Raw genomic sequence first — 14252 nt, forward strand, 5'->3', positions numbered from 1 at the left:
TAAAAAAATTCTATATATATATTTATGTTTTTTTTTGACAACTAAATTATAGTATAATTTATGTAAATAAAAGAAGTGAAAAAAAAAAAGATTTGAGAGAAAATGAAAGCACCAAGCCACTAAATATACCAAATCACAATTAATAAAGAGATAGAGAGAAAAAGTCGTTCTCTTTCTAGTTGTCCTCATCTCTCACAATTCTCCACCAGCTCGACGAGAGCGCTCGTCACTCAGATCTCCCATCTTCTCCGATAACAAAGACTCATAAAAAAAAAAAAACCATTCTTTAATAAATTTGAACTATATACTATATACTAGATAGCAGAAATGGCGATTAAACGTTGTCTTCTGCTACTTGTCCACCTCCAATAAGAGAGAGAGAGAGAGAGAGAGAGAGAGAGAGAGAGAGAGATTCTGTAGTTTTCTTCATTGCTCTGTTCGAGATTATTCTAAACAAAATATTGGATTAAATTATGTACAAAATTGTGGATCTTTGGGAAACATAAGCTCACATGCCAGCCTTTTTCTGCTTCTGGTTCGCTTTTTCTTCAAGTTTTCCCGCTCTGTCTTCATAAAATCATCAAGGTACTAAATTTCTATCAACACCCATTAATTCTTTCTCACTAAAGTTCAAAATCCCCAGTTTTCTTAATTGTCCTTATTATACATAAAAACATTTAACAGTATCTTTCTTTCTTTTTACTTGTGTTTTGTTTTTCTTTTATGTTTTATCTTGATGGGTCTCTCTCTCTCTCTCTCTTGGGTTTATATCAGTTAGAGTGGAGAGAAAGCAAAAGTTGAAGAGATAGAGAAAGAAGCGATGAACACTAGTGTTCGAGCTGTTCTTTCCTCCATGAAAGCTCCTTCAAAGCATGACACTACTCAAGTAACTTTCTTTCTTTTTGTCTCTCTGTATCACTTTTTCCACTTTTATTAACTCAATTTTGATTGCTTTTCTCTTGGTGGATTATGCTTAGTCTCTCATAAAAGTTTGTTCCTTTTACATTGATAACATCTGATTTCAGATATTTCTTTAGATTCTTGCCTTCAACATTGGACTATTTACCAACCGAATCTTTGCCTTTTTTTTTTTTTTTTTTTTTTTTTTTTTTTTTGTTTTTGTTTTCTGAAAAATAGTTATTTCGTAGTGATGATGGTCACAGTGAAAGTGATCGATACTCAATTCTTATCCTTATTCTGGAAGTGTGTGTTGTTTCCCACTATCAAAGGCTCATAACAATAGTGTCTTTAGTAGCTCCAATTCTGTTTCCTTCATTCTGTTTTGGTCTATATGAGTAATGATGTTTCGTGGTATTCTGAAATCTGCAAAGGAGGAGAAGAAGAAGATGGAGTCTCAAGGCAATGGAGCTGTTGCTACTTCAGGAAAATCTCTGGTTAATCGTCGCCGAGCTAACAAAGAAAAGAAAATGGATTTGCTACAAGATGTATGATGACACTTTCTTTGAGTTAATGATTTGATGATTTGGTGATGAGTTGAGTCTAAAATATGTTGTTGTTTGTACTAGGTTGATAAGCTTAAGAGGAAGCTTAGACAAGAGGAGAATGTGCATAGAGCATTGGAGAGAGCTTTCACTAGACCTTTAGGAGCTTTACCTCGTCTTCCGTCTTATCTCCCTCGACATGTAAGACCCCAGTGCTGGATCTTTTTGCATTCAATCTCTCAAACTTGTTGTTCTTTGTGTTTAATTCTTTTTTTTTTTTTTTGGGATTTTAATAAGACATTGGAGCTTCTTGCTGAAGTAGCTGTTCTTGAAGAGGAAGTGGTTCGGTTAGAAGAGCAGGTTGTTAGCTTTAGACAAGGTTTATACCAAGAAGCTGTTTACATATCTTCCAAGAGGAATATGGAGAGTCCTAATAACAACAGTTTGAATGAGAATTCACCCGTTAGAAGCACTAAACACCAGAGATCAAAATCCATGTCGCAACACGAGTTCAATTCTATGATCACTCCTCCTAAAAAGCATCAACAGTCTCTTAGCAGAAGCATCTCAAGTAGGAAACTCTTCTCCTCTGATCAAACAGTTAATGACCGAAGTGGTCAGAGAGTGGTAAATGGCAAACAAACGTCGCCTAAACCAAATCTAAGCAGTGTTACTAAGCCAGTAGATGTGAGGGGGAAAGAGAATCAGACCTCTATTAATGCTTCAAAAGACAAGAAAAATAAAGAATCACCTGAGAAGAAGCTTGGCAGATTCTTGACATCTGTGAAGAAGAAGAAACCTTTGATTAAGCCGGAGGCAGCAGCGGATAAACACTCAGAATCAATCAAATTGCAGGTATGTACAACATTTACGCTCATGAATCTGTAGATTTTTTTTGAGCCTTTTTGTTTTTCGGTTGTTCAGCTAGATGATAGATTCACAGATCAGGACAAAGCACAAGAGAGTGTGTCAGGATCATCTTCAGAAGACAAGACAGTGCAAAGTGGAAATGTAGCAAACAGAGTTTCAGAGGATTTACTGAAATGTCTTGTGACTATTATCTTGAGGATTAGCTCGTCGAAGGACATTGTGTTGGATCCATATAATAACTGTTCAGAATGGAGAACCAGAGAGCTTGGTGCATACAAGCATCTTTCCTCGGTTGATGCATCTTCAGCTGATCTTGGACGAAGAATCAATGCTTCATTTCTGATCCATCGTCTCAAGTAGGTTTCTCATTTAAACAAATGGTATGAACTCTTTTAGAATGATTGAATACTCTAGACTCATGTTTTCTGTAACTTTTTATATTTCCAGGTTTCTGCTTAATAAGCTTTCGGTTGTCAATTTAGACGGTCTTAGCCACCAGCAGAAGCTTGCATTCTGGATAAATACTTATAATTCCTGCGTGATGAATGTGAGAATTCTATGATTTCTTTGTATGTTAAAGGTGGAGAAATGTCTGTAAAAATGTTAATAAAGCTGATGTCTTGTTTCCAATTTACCTTCATAGGCATTCTTGGAGCACGGAATCCCGGGGACCCCTGAAATGGTTGTAGCCCTGATGCAGAAGGTTTAGATACAAACCATGATTTGACAATATTTTTGCTTTAACGTGTTTACCGGCTTACTATATTCATCTTCTCTTTGTTGTTTCAGGCAACAATAATCGTAGGAGGACACTCGCTAAATGCAATCACAATCGAACATTTCATCTTGAGACTTCCATACCACTTGAAATTCGTAAGTGCCTTTCCTTTTTTTCCTTCTTTTCTTAAACTGTATAGCATTGCGTAAAGTTATGGTTCTTAAATTTTGTTCTCTGCTTCTTCTTTTGGAAAAGACTTGTCCCAAAACTGCAACACATGAAGAGATGAGAGCTCATAGCACATTTGGATTGGAATGGTCAGAGCCTTTGGTCACATTCGCTCTCGCCTGTGGAAGCTGGTCCTCTCCTGCTGTAAGTTGAGCTCAAAATCATATATACACAAAATGTGGCAAAGATGCAAACTTTCAAGTAAAACTTGCACAAACTTCCATGAAAATGGATTATACGTAGCCAAAATACCCGAAAACTAACGTTGGTATCTTCTATATTGTGAAACTTCAGGTAAGGGTCTACACATCAGCTAATGTAGAGGAAGAGCTAGAAGCTGCAAAGAGAGATTATCTTCAAGCATCAGTAGGGATCTCAAAGAAGAACAAACTAATGCTTCCAAAGGTATTAGATTGGTATTTACTCGACTTTGCCAAGGATTTGGAATCGTTGCTCGATTGGGTTTGCCTTCAGTTACCTGATAAACTAAGAGAAGAAGCAAATAAGTGTATGGAGAGAAAGAACAAAGAATCACTAATGGAATTGGTTCAAGTAGTACCATATGACTTCAGTTTCAGGTTGCTTTTGCATCAATGAATAAAAAAAGAAGTGAAAACATTGTATAGATTTGGATTGGGGAAAAGGTAAAGTAGAGCGCATGAGTTTAAATATATAGATATGGTTGTGTTCTTTTTTCACTATAAGAAACTATAAAAGTGATGTAAAATTCATTCAATTGATTTTTATTTGTAATGCTACTTATTATATTTGTTGAGTAGAGAGTTTTGTCTTATTTGTTTTTTCTTGTCTCTTACTATTTTTATGGTCGGCATTCTTGTCTCGTACCATATTTATTTTGGTCGGCTTTAGTAGTTTTATAATTTGTTCTTGTATTAAAAAATAAATTGAAAATATTTCCTCAGAAAAAAAAAGACCTTATGGTTAATGGTATTGTAGTCAATGGGCTTAGAATAAAATGCCAACGAGAGCCCAAAATAAGCCCATTAATTGTGTAACAGGGAACAAACCAACTCTCTGTAGTCTATTATAATCGTGGTGGTGAATTTGGGAATTTTGCAGAGCCGTTAAACCCTAGGACGGAGAAGAAAACCCTAGACCGGCGGCGAAGATCATCTGATTAGATGTCGGATAATAAAGACCACGATTCCGATTCAGATGCTCCGGAAGAATTCACCCAAGAGCAGGTAATTATATTCGTCCTGTTTGTTGAAACATTCAATCGAAATCGCATTTTGCTTAGGGTTTTGTTTTGTTGACTTTGTTTCAGGCGAAGCTGGAAGATGAAGCATTGAGGAAAATACAGAGAGAGAATAAGACTAGGTTTGTCTTCACTCACACTCATTGCATCTCCCTCTCTAGCTCTGCTCTAATTATGGTTTAGTTCATTAGTGATTTGCTTTGACTGTCTTTGTTTGAGGACTTGAAAAAGTTTTAAGAAAGCAAAAAATAAGTGCTTTGTGAATTAGGAGTTTATGGAAGAAGATAAACTATTCTTCCTTTGATTGTTACTTCTTTGTATATCTGATTACTTTGAGCTTAGCAAAACTATCCAATGGTTGTTAGCTATATGTCATTAACCTTAAATCTGCAAAGCAATATCTGTTCACAGTCCGAAGCCATTATGTTCTATTCTTTGATCCTAAGCTTTGTTTGTGAACTTGTTGATCTCTACTAAGCTTCCTTAGAAGGTCTAAGTTAGGAATGTGTGGATTTTTAATATGGGATTGCTTTCTCTTATGTAGGATTTCCCGTGAAAAGAAAGAGAGGCGCAAGCTTATGGCAGAGAAAATAACGCCCCGGAAATCTCGAAAGATTGAAAAATTCGAGGATATAGATAAAGAAGAAGAAGAAGAACCTGAGGAAAACTCTGAAGCTCTTGCAAAGAAGGGATTCCTTTCCAAAGACATCATAGACTTTCTTGCAGAGCGAGAAAAGTATTAAAACTTATTATCCTTGTATTTCTTGATACATAAACACTTTAAAGCTAGATAGAAAGAATGTCTAAGATTGGCTATATATCTTTCATTTCACAGGCAAAATGCCGAGTCAGATTCTGAAGAAGATGAGATCATAGACGAACTTCCGAGAAAGAAAAAGCAAAAAAGCTCAGGGTATGATCTCATCTATTCTCTGCTTACATATTTTAGGATCCCTCTTTGATTTTCTCTGATGAAGTCTCTCTGGTCTTGTGCAGGATCGAAACAGTTATTTACAAGGACATTCCACCACCGGAATGCTTGAAAACCGGGTTAGATTTCTTGAAGATGAGGAGAGCGCAAGTCCCGAGATCGTCTTCAGTCATCAAGAACTCTGGCCAAGCTCTTCGACTTGCCACCGGTGCTGCTTTAGCCAAGAAGCAACGACAGAGAAAGTGAAACTTAAGATGTAAAATTCATGTGGGCTCAATTCCATAACATTTTTGTTTGAGTTGGCCTTTTTGGCTACTTCTACTGCTACCTACATGTATCAGATTATTTATTACTAATATTGTTCAAACGCTCTCAACACAATCAGCTTCATTAAACTCTTTATAAAATACATCAACGTGAAGTTCAATAACACTAAGAAACTATAGGGGAATGTTTAGGAAGAATCTGAGTTTATTTCCTCTTACTATGACTATATATAGAATCTAAGTGTATATATTGATCTGAATCAGTTTTGTAGGAACTAAGAACAAATGCTACAAGTTTCTGACAATTTCAGAAACTGTATTCTCACAACAACAACAAAAAACACAAACAAAAGCAGAATTAACCAAAAGGTGTGAATCTTTAGATCAATAAGTTCTGCTTTTAGATTAAAAGCCATAACAAAATCTCTCAATTCACAGTTCTTTACCCTCTTTCCATCTCCGGGGGACCGAGCCAAACCGTCTAACGGTTCAGGCGGGTCAACCACATTGATTCTTGATGATGCATCTTCGGTTATGTCAGCCTCTCCCAGTCACCCTCTAAAAGTTACGGCTTTGTGCTTTTTTACTACAAACTCACGTCTCTGAATCCTCTGCTTCTTCTTCTTCGACAGTAGGAAGCGAACCTTCTCTGCTGAAACCAGGGGTTAGGAACTTGGCGACGAATGCCCAAAGCTTGTAAACATCTTCAAAGTTTGTCAAGAAGCTAAGAGAAGCTGTAACAACCTCAAATCTTATAAACCCGTTTTTCCCGGCTTCATTCTGCAAGTGCAAAGCACTATCTTCTTTAGTCCGGGCTCTATGGTTTCTTGGTTTATCATCCACTATGCGTATGTGACTCAATATACCAATGCCGAGAGATATACCTTCTCTTTCACCGAGTCTCTGAACAATTTCCGGACTAACAAAGCCTTTGCTTTTATCTCTCACATTGAATGCAACCGCTGCTCCTCTTTCGTATTTGATCTTCGGCCCATAAATCTGCACAAGATTCATGTTTCTGCCTCCTGATTCAGGCACTTGTAGTTGCAGTAACGATATCACAAGCCAGTTAATCAGAAACCTGAGTCTCGTTGTGGTTCTATTAAGACCTAACATATTCACATGATCAATATGTCTGCAAACAATCTCGGTTTCGGTATCTTTCCTTTCCCATTCATCATCTGCACCCTCATCATCTCCATTTTCAACATCACTCGTGTTATTGTAATCTTCATCATAAATGCTAGCTAGAGAAGCTTCACCGGGCTCTACTATGCTATGACTAACACGTTCCATGTTAAACGACACCCGTCTTCCTTTGCTCGGATGTTCATCCTCCACACCCAATAGCCTGCTTCTACCGCCATCTCTTCCTCCCAATAACCTGAATTCTCCTTCTGTTTCTCGTCTAATAGCACTGTCTTTGATTTCTGATGAAATGTTGGATGATTTCAAGCCATTTGCCAAGCTATGACCGCAGTTCTCTTCCTGTATCTCTTGAACATGGAGATGGTTACTAGAGCTCCTCCTATTCCGCGATGGAGTTGAGTTTGTCCCGTGCTCTGTAACTGACATAACGGCAGCATCAAATGAGAGGACGTCACTACCATCATACAATGGACTGCTGTAACTCTTCGGTATTAGTTTAGGCGACTGTCGTTGTTTCTGGTTTCTCTTGTTGGTCAACCAAATAGGTGGCAGCGGAGATGCAATCTTATTATGCTGATCAGAACCAAGAGGACTTTGACCCAAATCAATCCAAAACGAATTGTCCGATGACTCATCTTCGCTAAAAACCGGGCTTTTCATCAATTCTCCAACCGAAACACTTTCCGTTTCTTCAAAAATTGTGGTGCTAGTAGTTCCATCTCTATCAGAAGATATGTTATCTTCTAGGAGCTCTGTTTCAAACACATCCCTCACTTGTGCTGAAGTATATGCACCTGAGAAAGCTGGCATCTGAGTTCCTGGACGATGAGCTTCTTTGGCTTTATCTTCATTGTGATCTTCAAAACCAACCAATCCGTCAAGACCATCTACTGAATCACTGAGGTATAACGGATATTGAGGCGTGATCTTCACTATACCTGATCCTGTTTTCCCAGATTGACTCTGAAGGCTTCCCATAACTGATTTTTTAATCAACAGGCAACCAAATCCCGTCGGGTCATGCCCAAATACACGGTAGAACGAGGTAATGATAAACTCAGGCCGGAACAATGACAAACCGAGCGAATCCATATCTTTGGGACCTAAAGAACCAGCATCAAGCAACACATGCCAATGGTTCTGCTGAGCTAAAGCCATCCACTGATAAGAATACTTAGTACCCGTAACACGAGACTGAGCAGGAAACACAAACAGCCCAACCGCGGAATCCTTCTTCTTCCTCTTCTTATAAGACAACCGTTTCTTTAAATCAGTCGAACAAAGCTTCAAAGTTGGCCATTTAAACCAAGCGTTATAAGCCTTTGCGCCTTTCTCCCTTGCTGTCTGCGCCATCCAATTCACAGACTGGCTCTCGTGATCGAACATTGTCAAAAGCCGCTTATTAGACTGAAAAGGATAAGATTCCGCTAACAATCTGAAAGCAGAGCCTCTACTCACAGTGAAAACAAGACCATACTCATTCTCAGGGATGTTCAAATAGTCCATGATCCTAGTTTTGATATCATGTTCCACAGTTCCACTCTCAGCTCCACCGTAAAGCGCGTGGTTACTCAAATTGGCAGTAATCTCAGAGAGACTAAAGGTACAAGTATCCCAATAGTGCAGAGTCTGAACATAAGAGAAGAGACCAAATCCACAGTAATCAAGACATACCTTTGAAGCTGATGATGATAAGTGACTATACTCATTAGATCTTAACTGATCAATCTTCTCAGAAGCTTGGTACTTTGGATACATTCGAAGGAACTTAGTCAAAGCTTCACGGAGCTCAGGAATAGAGTCTTCTGATTCGATAATACGTTCAGCTGCTAAAGCAGTGGCGCGTAGAAACTCACGCTGCGCGTGAAGTCTAGCTAAGGATCTGGAACGACCCAAGCTTCCATCACCATTATCTTGGTCAATGTCTTGGGATTTGAAGAGTGACCCATATTCAGAAGCTTCTTCTAAAGCTTCCCTGAGCTTATCTTCATAGAGTTTCCGAATCAATGCAGCTTTTTTCTTGACATTGAGAGACGAATCAGAGCCATCCCTTCTTCTTCCTCCTCTGCTCTTACTCTTGTCTAAGATCAGAGAAGCACAGTGATGAATTTGCTTCCACAGAGAGAAATGCATTTCAGAAACCAAAGATTTAGGAGATTTCGGCGAAAAGGGTCATTATAAAACCCTAGAAGGTACGAATTACGGAGAAAAAGAGAAGAACTTGAAGCAGATCAAAGAAGAGAGAGCTCAAAAATGGAAACTTTGAGAGAAAACAAGAAAGATTAGCGGTTTAGGGAAAGAGTGGAGAAACGAAATTGACGGAAGAAGGAGAAGAAAGTAAAAGGGGAACAATTTCAACGAACAAAAGTACGAGAAAGACAAACACACAAGGAAGAAGGAATCCAAGAAGAGTCAAAAGGAGCTCAAACCCTAGGACCAGTCTATAGTCGAAGGAAGAGAGGGAAATAAATTAATTAATTATAAAGCACAAGAAAAAAAACAGATCCCAAAATTTTGCATAGAAATTCAGAAACCACTCTCTTATGAGCAATCAATTTAATAAAAGAGAAAGCAAGAAAATTTGTGGAGAAGTTTTTCAACAATGGACCTTTAAAGGAAGTGTCTTTGAATATATAAAAGCAAAGGTGACCCCTTTCACCACCACCAATCTCTCATTTCATTTACTACTACTACAAAGACACACTGTTGAAGAAAAAGGCATTGACTTTAAATACCCAGAAGCAAAGTGGTGGTTCTTCATGAGCTGCTAATACAATAATAATGTGTGTATCAATTACTCCCTCCGTATTTTAATAAGTGTCGTTTTAGGATTTTCTTCATAAAACATTAAAAAGTAAAAAATCTTGCATAGAAATTTGAAAACGACATCTAATTCAAAAAAGTAAAAATTCTAAAACGACACTTATTAAAATACGGAGGGAGTATTCAATTTCCTCTAATCTTATTCTAATAAATGAAAAGATATAAGGCTAAGGTTTCAAGTCAAATAACACAGAACAAAAAGAAGACTAGAAATAAGTCAAATAACATAAAAGGACCATTGAGTGGGAATATTAACATAGCATATACTATTTGACATTTATTTTATTCTGAAAACAAGACAAAAAAAAATGACACAGGAAAACACAATGTTTGTCTTCTTTTATCGTCCCCCGAAAGAAACGCATTAACTAGTCAACTCTTGCTATTGCGGAATTTTTAAGGATTGAAATACCATTTCTCCTTTGCTCTTCTCCAAAGTCCAACAAATGATGAGAACAAAAAAATTGATGTCCACATTTGGATAACAAAAACTATATATCTTTGTGTATATAGCTGGCTGCTTGCAGGGAGATAATAATTCAAAACTTTTCACTAATTTACTATATACAATTGTACATATATTAATAATGACTCATAACTTTTATTTTATGATTACTATATGACTATAGTAATAAATAAATATTACAATATCAGACATGCTAGTTGAAACAGACGAAATATATATGCCTACATTAATGTAATGTTCGTGTGTGGGGATACTTTTGCCTCCTTTGGACTCCATATTCCATACAAAACAATAACATCATTTTTTTTTAGCATTAACAAAAAAAAAATGAAAAAAACAAACAATTTTGGTACTTAAGTATATAAAATAATTGTTATGAGCTAAACATTAATCTGACTTTAAAAAAATGAAAAGAAGAATTAAGAACAGGTTGGTAGTCCGTCTTGCTGATGGGTTGGCGAACTATGCGTTTACATTACCGTTAGATTTTTATGCTTTACCTGTTGTTCCTTTTGAGTTTGCTACAATTGTAAGGGAGGGTGCACTTTGGTCTATGCGACCAAGACGAGTTCCGGTGTAATTGTTTTATTTAATGTTTCAATAAATCCCCGGTCACTTACCAAATAAAAGAATAGGTTGGTAGTTGGTACACACCATTAGACTCAATGACCAACCACAAAACAGTATTGGAAAAGTTCTGCATAGAAGAACAATTGATATACTTAATGATTAATTTGCTTTTTCACTTTAGTGCAAAAATTGAAATATTTGTTTGATATAAAAAGTTCTTCAAATCAGACTAAATACGATAAAGGTCTTTACTAATTTAGTTCTACTGTCACGAAACCAAGAGATTGTCTATGATGTATTAGTGTAGTTCATCGATAGAGAGTCAAGATTATATATATATATATATATATATATATATATATATATATATATATGTTTATTATGCATTGCATGGAACACAATGTGTTATTGGTAAAATAAAATGCTCTCTGTCTTTTCCTATTTCTTATAGAACTTAAAAATCGAATGATTTAGCTTAGTTATTTATTTGTTTGGTTTTAAATCCTTTGTCCTTTTCAATGAGACAAATTATGTGTAATGCTTTCATTCCCCTTTTTTTTTTGTGTTTATTTGATGACAAATTAGAAGAATTTACTGATGTATTAAAGGTACTCCTAAGTCCAAATTAAACGAATAAATTACTTTAAATTTTTAAATAGAAAACAAAATTCAATATAACTCGAGTCATATCATTGTGGTACTGTAAGAGTAATAAAGTTGTAGCTCCGAAAATTTCAAATTTGAATTGTGGTTTAGTTGGAATTAGAGCACTGCTTTAGAATAATCGAATGCAATGTTAGTTTGCAATTAAGCATTAGAGATTCCAGAATATAGTTAAAAGTGTAAAGTGGAGTCTTTAAATTAAATGAAGGAAACAAAATTAGTATTGAAGTTACTTTTTTTTACCTGAAGATTGATGTAACACAAATTTTGCATACATATAAAAATAAATAGAAAAACTAATTCAAAGAATTTGACTATTTTCATCCACACATTTCTTCTCGATTTGGATATTGAAAAGATAAAACCAAAAAAACTCTTGAGGTGTAGAGATTGACTTAATTTTCAGATCGGTTAAAAACGGTTCGGTTTTGGTTTAGGCAAATTCATTAACCGTGCAACTAGCATCCATTACATCAGATCACCAACAGCAACAAAACACAAAATTTGACAAGCCGTCAAGTTCTTACATGATCCATGCCTACTCCGTTGTAAAAAAAAAAAAAAAGGAAACAAAGAGCTTCCATTTGATTAGCCTGAGAGTACAGGCAGCAAAAGCAGAGTTCCATTCATAGTCTTCTGAAACTTCTTTCTCTCATTCAAGCTTGAATCTTACGACGTTGTCTCAGTCTTCCACCAATACTATTTGGGTTTGGTTCTGGAGACATCTTTCGCTTGCTTCTTGTTTCTCGGTTCTCTTTGTTTGCAGATTTAGCCCTTCTCTCAGTCTCACAGCACTGAGCCTCAAGATCGATGATCACAGGTGGATGCATCTCGTTCACATCTAATGGCTTGACATCACCTATAACATGACCATCAATCACTGAAGTTTGGTTGTCCCCAGAAGACAAGAAGCTTAATGACTTTCTAGCTGAATCCGGATTCTTATTTGTGCCATCATCATCGAGATTCTCGTCAATGTGATTGTCCTGAATCCCATCAGTTAAGAGAAGGAGATGATCTTCTTCTGAAGATTCCTTTGCGTCTTTAAAAGAAAGCGATCTCTTAGCAGAAGCTTGACTATTTGCAGCGCCTTCAGTTTCATCATCGTCACTTGTTTCCGACTGCTTGTTGGTTTGAATTAGATAATGTGCAACAGACTTGTACCCGAGTTTAAGTATCTGAAAACAAAAAAAGAATTCAAAAGAAAAGCCATTAAATTTTGAATCTATCCAAGGAATCAAAATCAGAATTTGCACAATGGATAATAATAATCGAAATTGTTACCTTCCTGTAAGCTGGGCCAGTTGGGAGCCACCCTTTGTCTTTACGACATAAACTGCAGTTGCAGATATCGCGACAGACTGGACAAATCCAGTCCGGGTTTTCCAGAGCTTCAAGAACATGTTCTCCATATCTGTTCAAACACCAAAATATAACCTAAAACATTCAGAACCAATCCTCGTTTAGCTGAACAAAGCAAGATATTCAATTGCTAAATGATTCTTAACAAAAAGACTACTCAAAACACAAGACAGACAAGGACTTGGTGGCATGGAGGCTAATGTACCTCATGTATAAACAATCTCCACAGAATTGACCTCGGACCGAAGGGTTACACTGGCTGCATTGGGTATGATAACCGAGCGTCTTCTGCCTGTAACATCCACAATAACCATTAAGCACATTAGCCTCAATCTAACCAAATCAAGCTACCAATTTCAGAGTTAAAGCCAAGTGCACAAACCTGCACTGGTGGCAAGTCTTTCCTCTAACAGGATCATAAATCCGTTTCCCATCTTTGTCGTAACCATGGACAAATAGCTCCCAAGTTCGTTCTGTGTTACCTAACAGTTTCTCATGTTCCTCAGTGTAAATCTCTGGCCTTACACCTTCTCCTACCCACAAAACACTCTCTTCTTTAGATGCTTTACCCTTCTTCTCAGGTTCCTCTGCGTAGCTAACTGGCGTTGCGTTCTTCAACCTAAAAGAACACAACAGAAGGCAATAAAAATCATTACTTTCTATTAAAAATCTTATTTTTCTGTTGAACCCTTGATTTTGAACAGAATCAAAACAACAAACGAGAACCATAGAGATTGAAAACGACGAGAGATTACCTCGAGGATCTCCGAGTAACTGGCGGTTCCTGCTTCAATCTGATGACAAAACAACGAAATGATAAACATTGATTTCTACTTAAAACCCCTAGATTTCTCTCTAAACCCCTAATTTGGAAGATTGAAGCAATGTGAACAAAATCGAGAGAAGTCAGAGACTGAAAACGAAGAGAGTACCTTGAGGATCTTCTGGTGGAGACGGAGAGCTGAAGAGGAGGCGATTTACAATCTGGATTCGGATTAGAGTTACAGTAACGCCTTTTGGCGGGTCGGATATCGGATTTGAGTTTGAGAGAGAGATCGAAGATTCCGAGATTCTGCATCCTCTGAAGATTCTCCTTGATCCTGTCTTCTCTGCATTTCTCGTACATCGAGACGTTTGGGTTTCCACCGACTGTTGGATTAGGGTTTGAGATGGGAATCGAACATTTGGCTCTCGTTCTCAACGCAGGCATTGTGAGATCGATGAACTGATTTTGGTTTCAAAGTTCTAACCTTTCCCTCTCTCTCTTTGGATCTCTCTGGATAAGAAGAAGAAATGGTTTTTTCAAGGTCAGATTTTTTTTTACTTTAGTGAGTGAGTGAGTGAGTGGAGAGGAACAGCAACGGTCGGGTTTTTTTACTCTTTTAAAATTCAAAATATTTTTTACCTTTTTTGGTAAATGTGCTTAATTTGCTAATAAAAATGCTGATTGGATGTAAAATGGAAATTTTGACCCAAAATAAGAAAAGGAAATCATATTTAGCTTAATTGTGGGAATAAAATAAATATCTCTGATGTAAATACAAA

General features: G+C 36.8%; 5 protein-coding genes across 6 annotated transcripts; 2 read left to right on the forward strand and 3 right to left on the reverse strand.

Annotated features, from left to right (window-relative positions):
• The first annotated feature begins 170 nt into the window (after positions 1-170).
• Positions 171-4051, forward strand: LOC9305079. Of its 2 annotated transcripts, none has more exons than XM_021016634.1 (11): positions 171-585; positions 775-886; positions 1332-1445; positions 1527-1643; positions 1740-2297; positions 2367-2668; positions 2760-2859; positions 2956-3015; positions 3102-3185; positions 3286-3402; positions 3553-4051. In XM_021016634.1, exons 2-11 carry the CDS (start codon positions 821-823, stop codon positions 3853-3855), a joined length of 1821 nt encoding a protein of 606 aa, XP_020872293.1. In that variant the 5' UTR covers positions 171-585; positions 775-820; the 3' UTR covers positions 3856-4051. The 2 variants fall into 2 exon arrangements, with proteins under 2 accessions (XP_020872293.1, XP_020872294.1); XM_021016635.1 differs by having other exon boundaries at positions 779-886.
• A 185-nt stretch (positions 4052-4236) lies between these two features.
• LOC9303047 (nucleolar protein 58) lies at positions 4237-5803 on the forward strand. Its single transcript, XM_002866929.2, has 5 exons — positions 4237-4463; positions 4547-4599; positions 5022-5213; positions 5313-5390; positions 5474-5803. The coding sequence occupies exons 1-5, from the start codon at positions 4401-4403 to the stop codon at positions 5652-5654; spliced, it is 567 nt and encodes a 188-aa protein (XP_002866975.1). The 5' UTR covers positions 4237-4400; the 3' UTR covers positions 5655-5803.
• A 58-nt stretch (positions 5804-5861) lies between these two features.
• On the reverse strand, positions 5862-9526 carry LOC9303048. The gene has a single exon (XM_002868962.2). The coding sequence runs from the start codon at positions 8954-8956 to the stop codon at positions 6269-6271; it is 2688 nt and encodes an 895-aa protein (XP_002869008.1). The 5' UTR covers positions 8957-9526; the 3' UTR covers positions 5862-6268.
• LOC110226111 lies at positions 5904-6225 on the reverse strand (the record flags this gene model as incomplete). The annotated part of the gene is made up of 1 exon (XM_021016733.1): positions 5904-6225. A coding segment is annotated over one exon (276 nt), but the record flags the coding sequence as incomplete, so codon positions are not given.
• A 2245-nt stretch (positions 9527-11771) lies between the features above and the next one.
• Positions 11772-14035, reverse strand: LOC9305080 (cell division cycle-associated protein 7). Its single transcript, XM_021016579.1, has 6 exons — positions 13640-14035; positions 13463-13501; positions 13090-13326; positions 12913-12999; positions 12630-12759; positions 11772-12523 (listed from the first exon to the last, which is right to left on the reverse strand). The coding sequence occupies exons 1-6, from the start codon at positions 13915-13917 to the stop codon at positions 12002-12004; spliced, it is 1293 nt and encodes a 430-aa protein (XP_020872238.1). The 5' UTR covers positions 13918-14035; the 3' UTR covers positions 11772-12001.
• Positions 14036-14252: the final 217 nt, after the last annotated feature.

This window comes from Arabidopsis lyrata (assembly GCF_000004255.2).
Source record: "Arabidopsis lyrata subsp. lyrata unplaced genomic scaffold ARALYscaffold_7, whole genome shotgun sequence".
Lineage (NCBI taxonomy): Eukaryota > Viridiplantae > Streptophyta > Magnoliopsida > Brassicales > Brassicaceae > Arabidopsis > Arabidopsis lyrata.

Coding starts and splice junctions, on each gene's coding strand:
- LOC9303048 (XM_002868962.2), bottom strand. CDS start 8,956: ATGCATTTCTCTCTGTGGAAGCAAATTCATCACTGTGCTTCTCTGATC.
- LOC9305079 (XM_021016634.1), top strand. CDS start 821: ATGAACACTAGTGTTCGAGCTGTTCTTTCCTCCATGAAAGCTCCTTCA. Junction 2,298..2,366: donor CAGAATCAATCAAATTGCAG/GTATGTACAACA, acceptor TCGGTTGTTCAG/CTAGATGATAGATTCACAGA. Junction 3,016..3,101: donor TTGTAGCCCTGATGCAGAAG/GTTTAGATACAA, acceptor TTGTTGTTTCAG/GCAACAATAATCGTAGGAGG.
- LOC9303047 (XM_002866929.2), top strand. CDS start 4,401: ATGTCGGATAATAAAGACCACGATTCCGATTCAGATGCTCCGGAAGAA. Junction 4,600..5,021: donor CAGAGAGAGAATAAGACTAG/GTTTGTCTTCAC, acceptor TCTCTTATGTAG/GATTTCCCGTGAAAAGAAAG. Junction 5,214..5,312: donor TTTCTTGCAGAGCGAGAAAA/GTATTAAAACTT, acceptor TTCATTTCACAG/GCAAAATGCCGAGTCAGATT.
- LOC9305080 (XM_021016579.1), bottom strand. CDS start 13,917: ATGCCTGCGTTGAGAACGAGAGCCAAATGTTCGATTCCCATCTCAAAC. Junction 13,327..13,462: donor GTTACTCGGAGATCCTCGAG/GTAATCTCTCGT, acceptor GTGTTCTTTTAG/GTTGAAGAACGCAACGCCAG. Junction 12,760..12,912: donor GGAGATTGTTTATACATGAG/GTACATTAGCCT, acceptor GTGTTTGAACAG/ATATGGAGAACATGTTCTTG.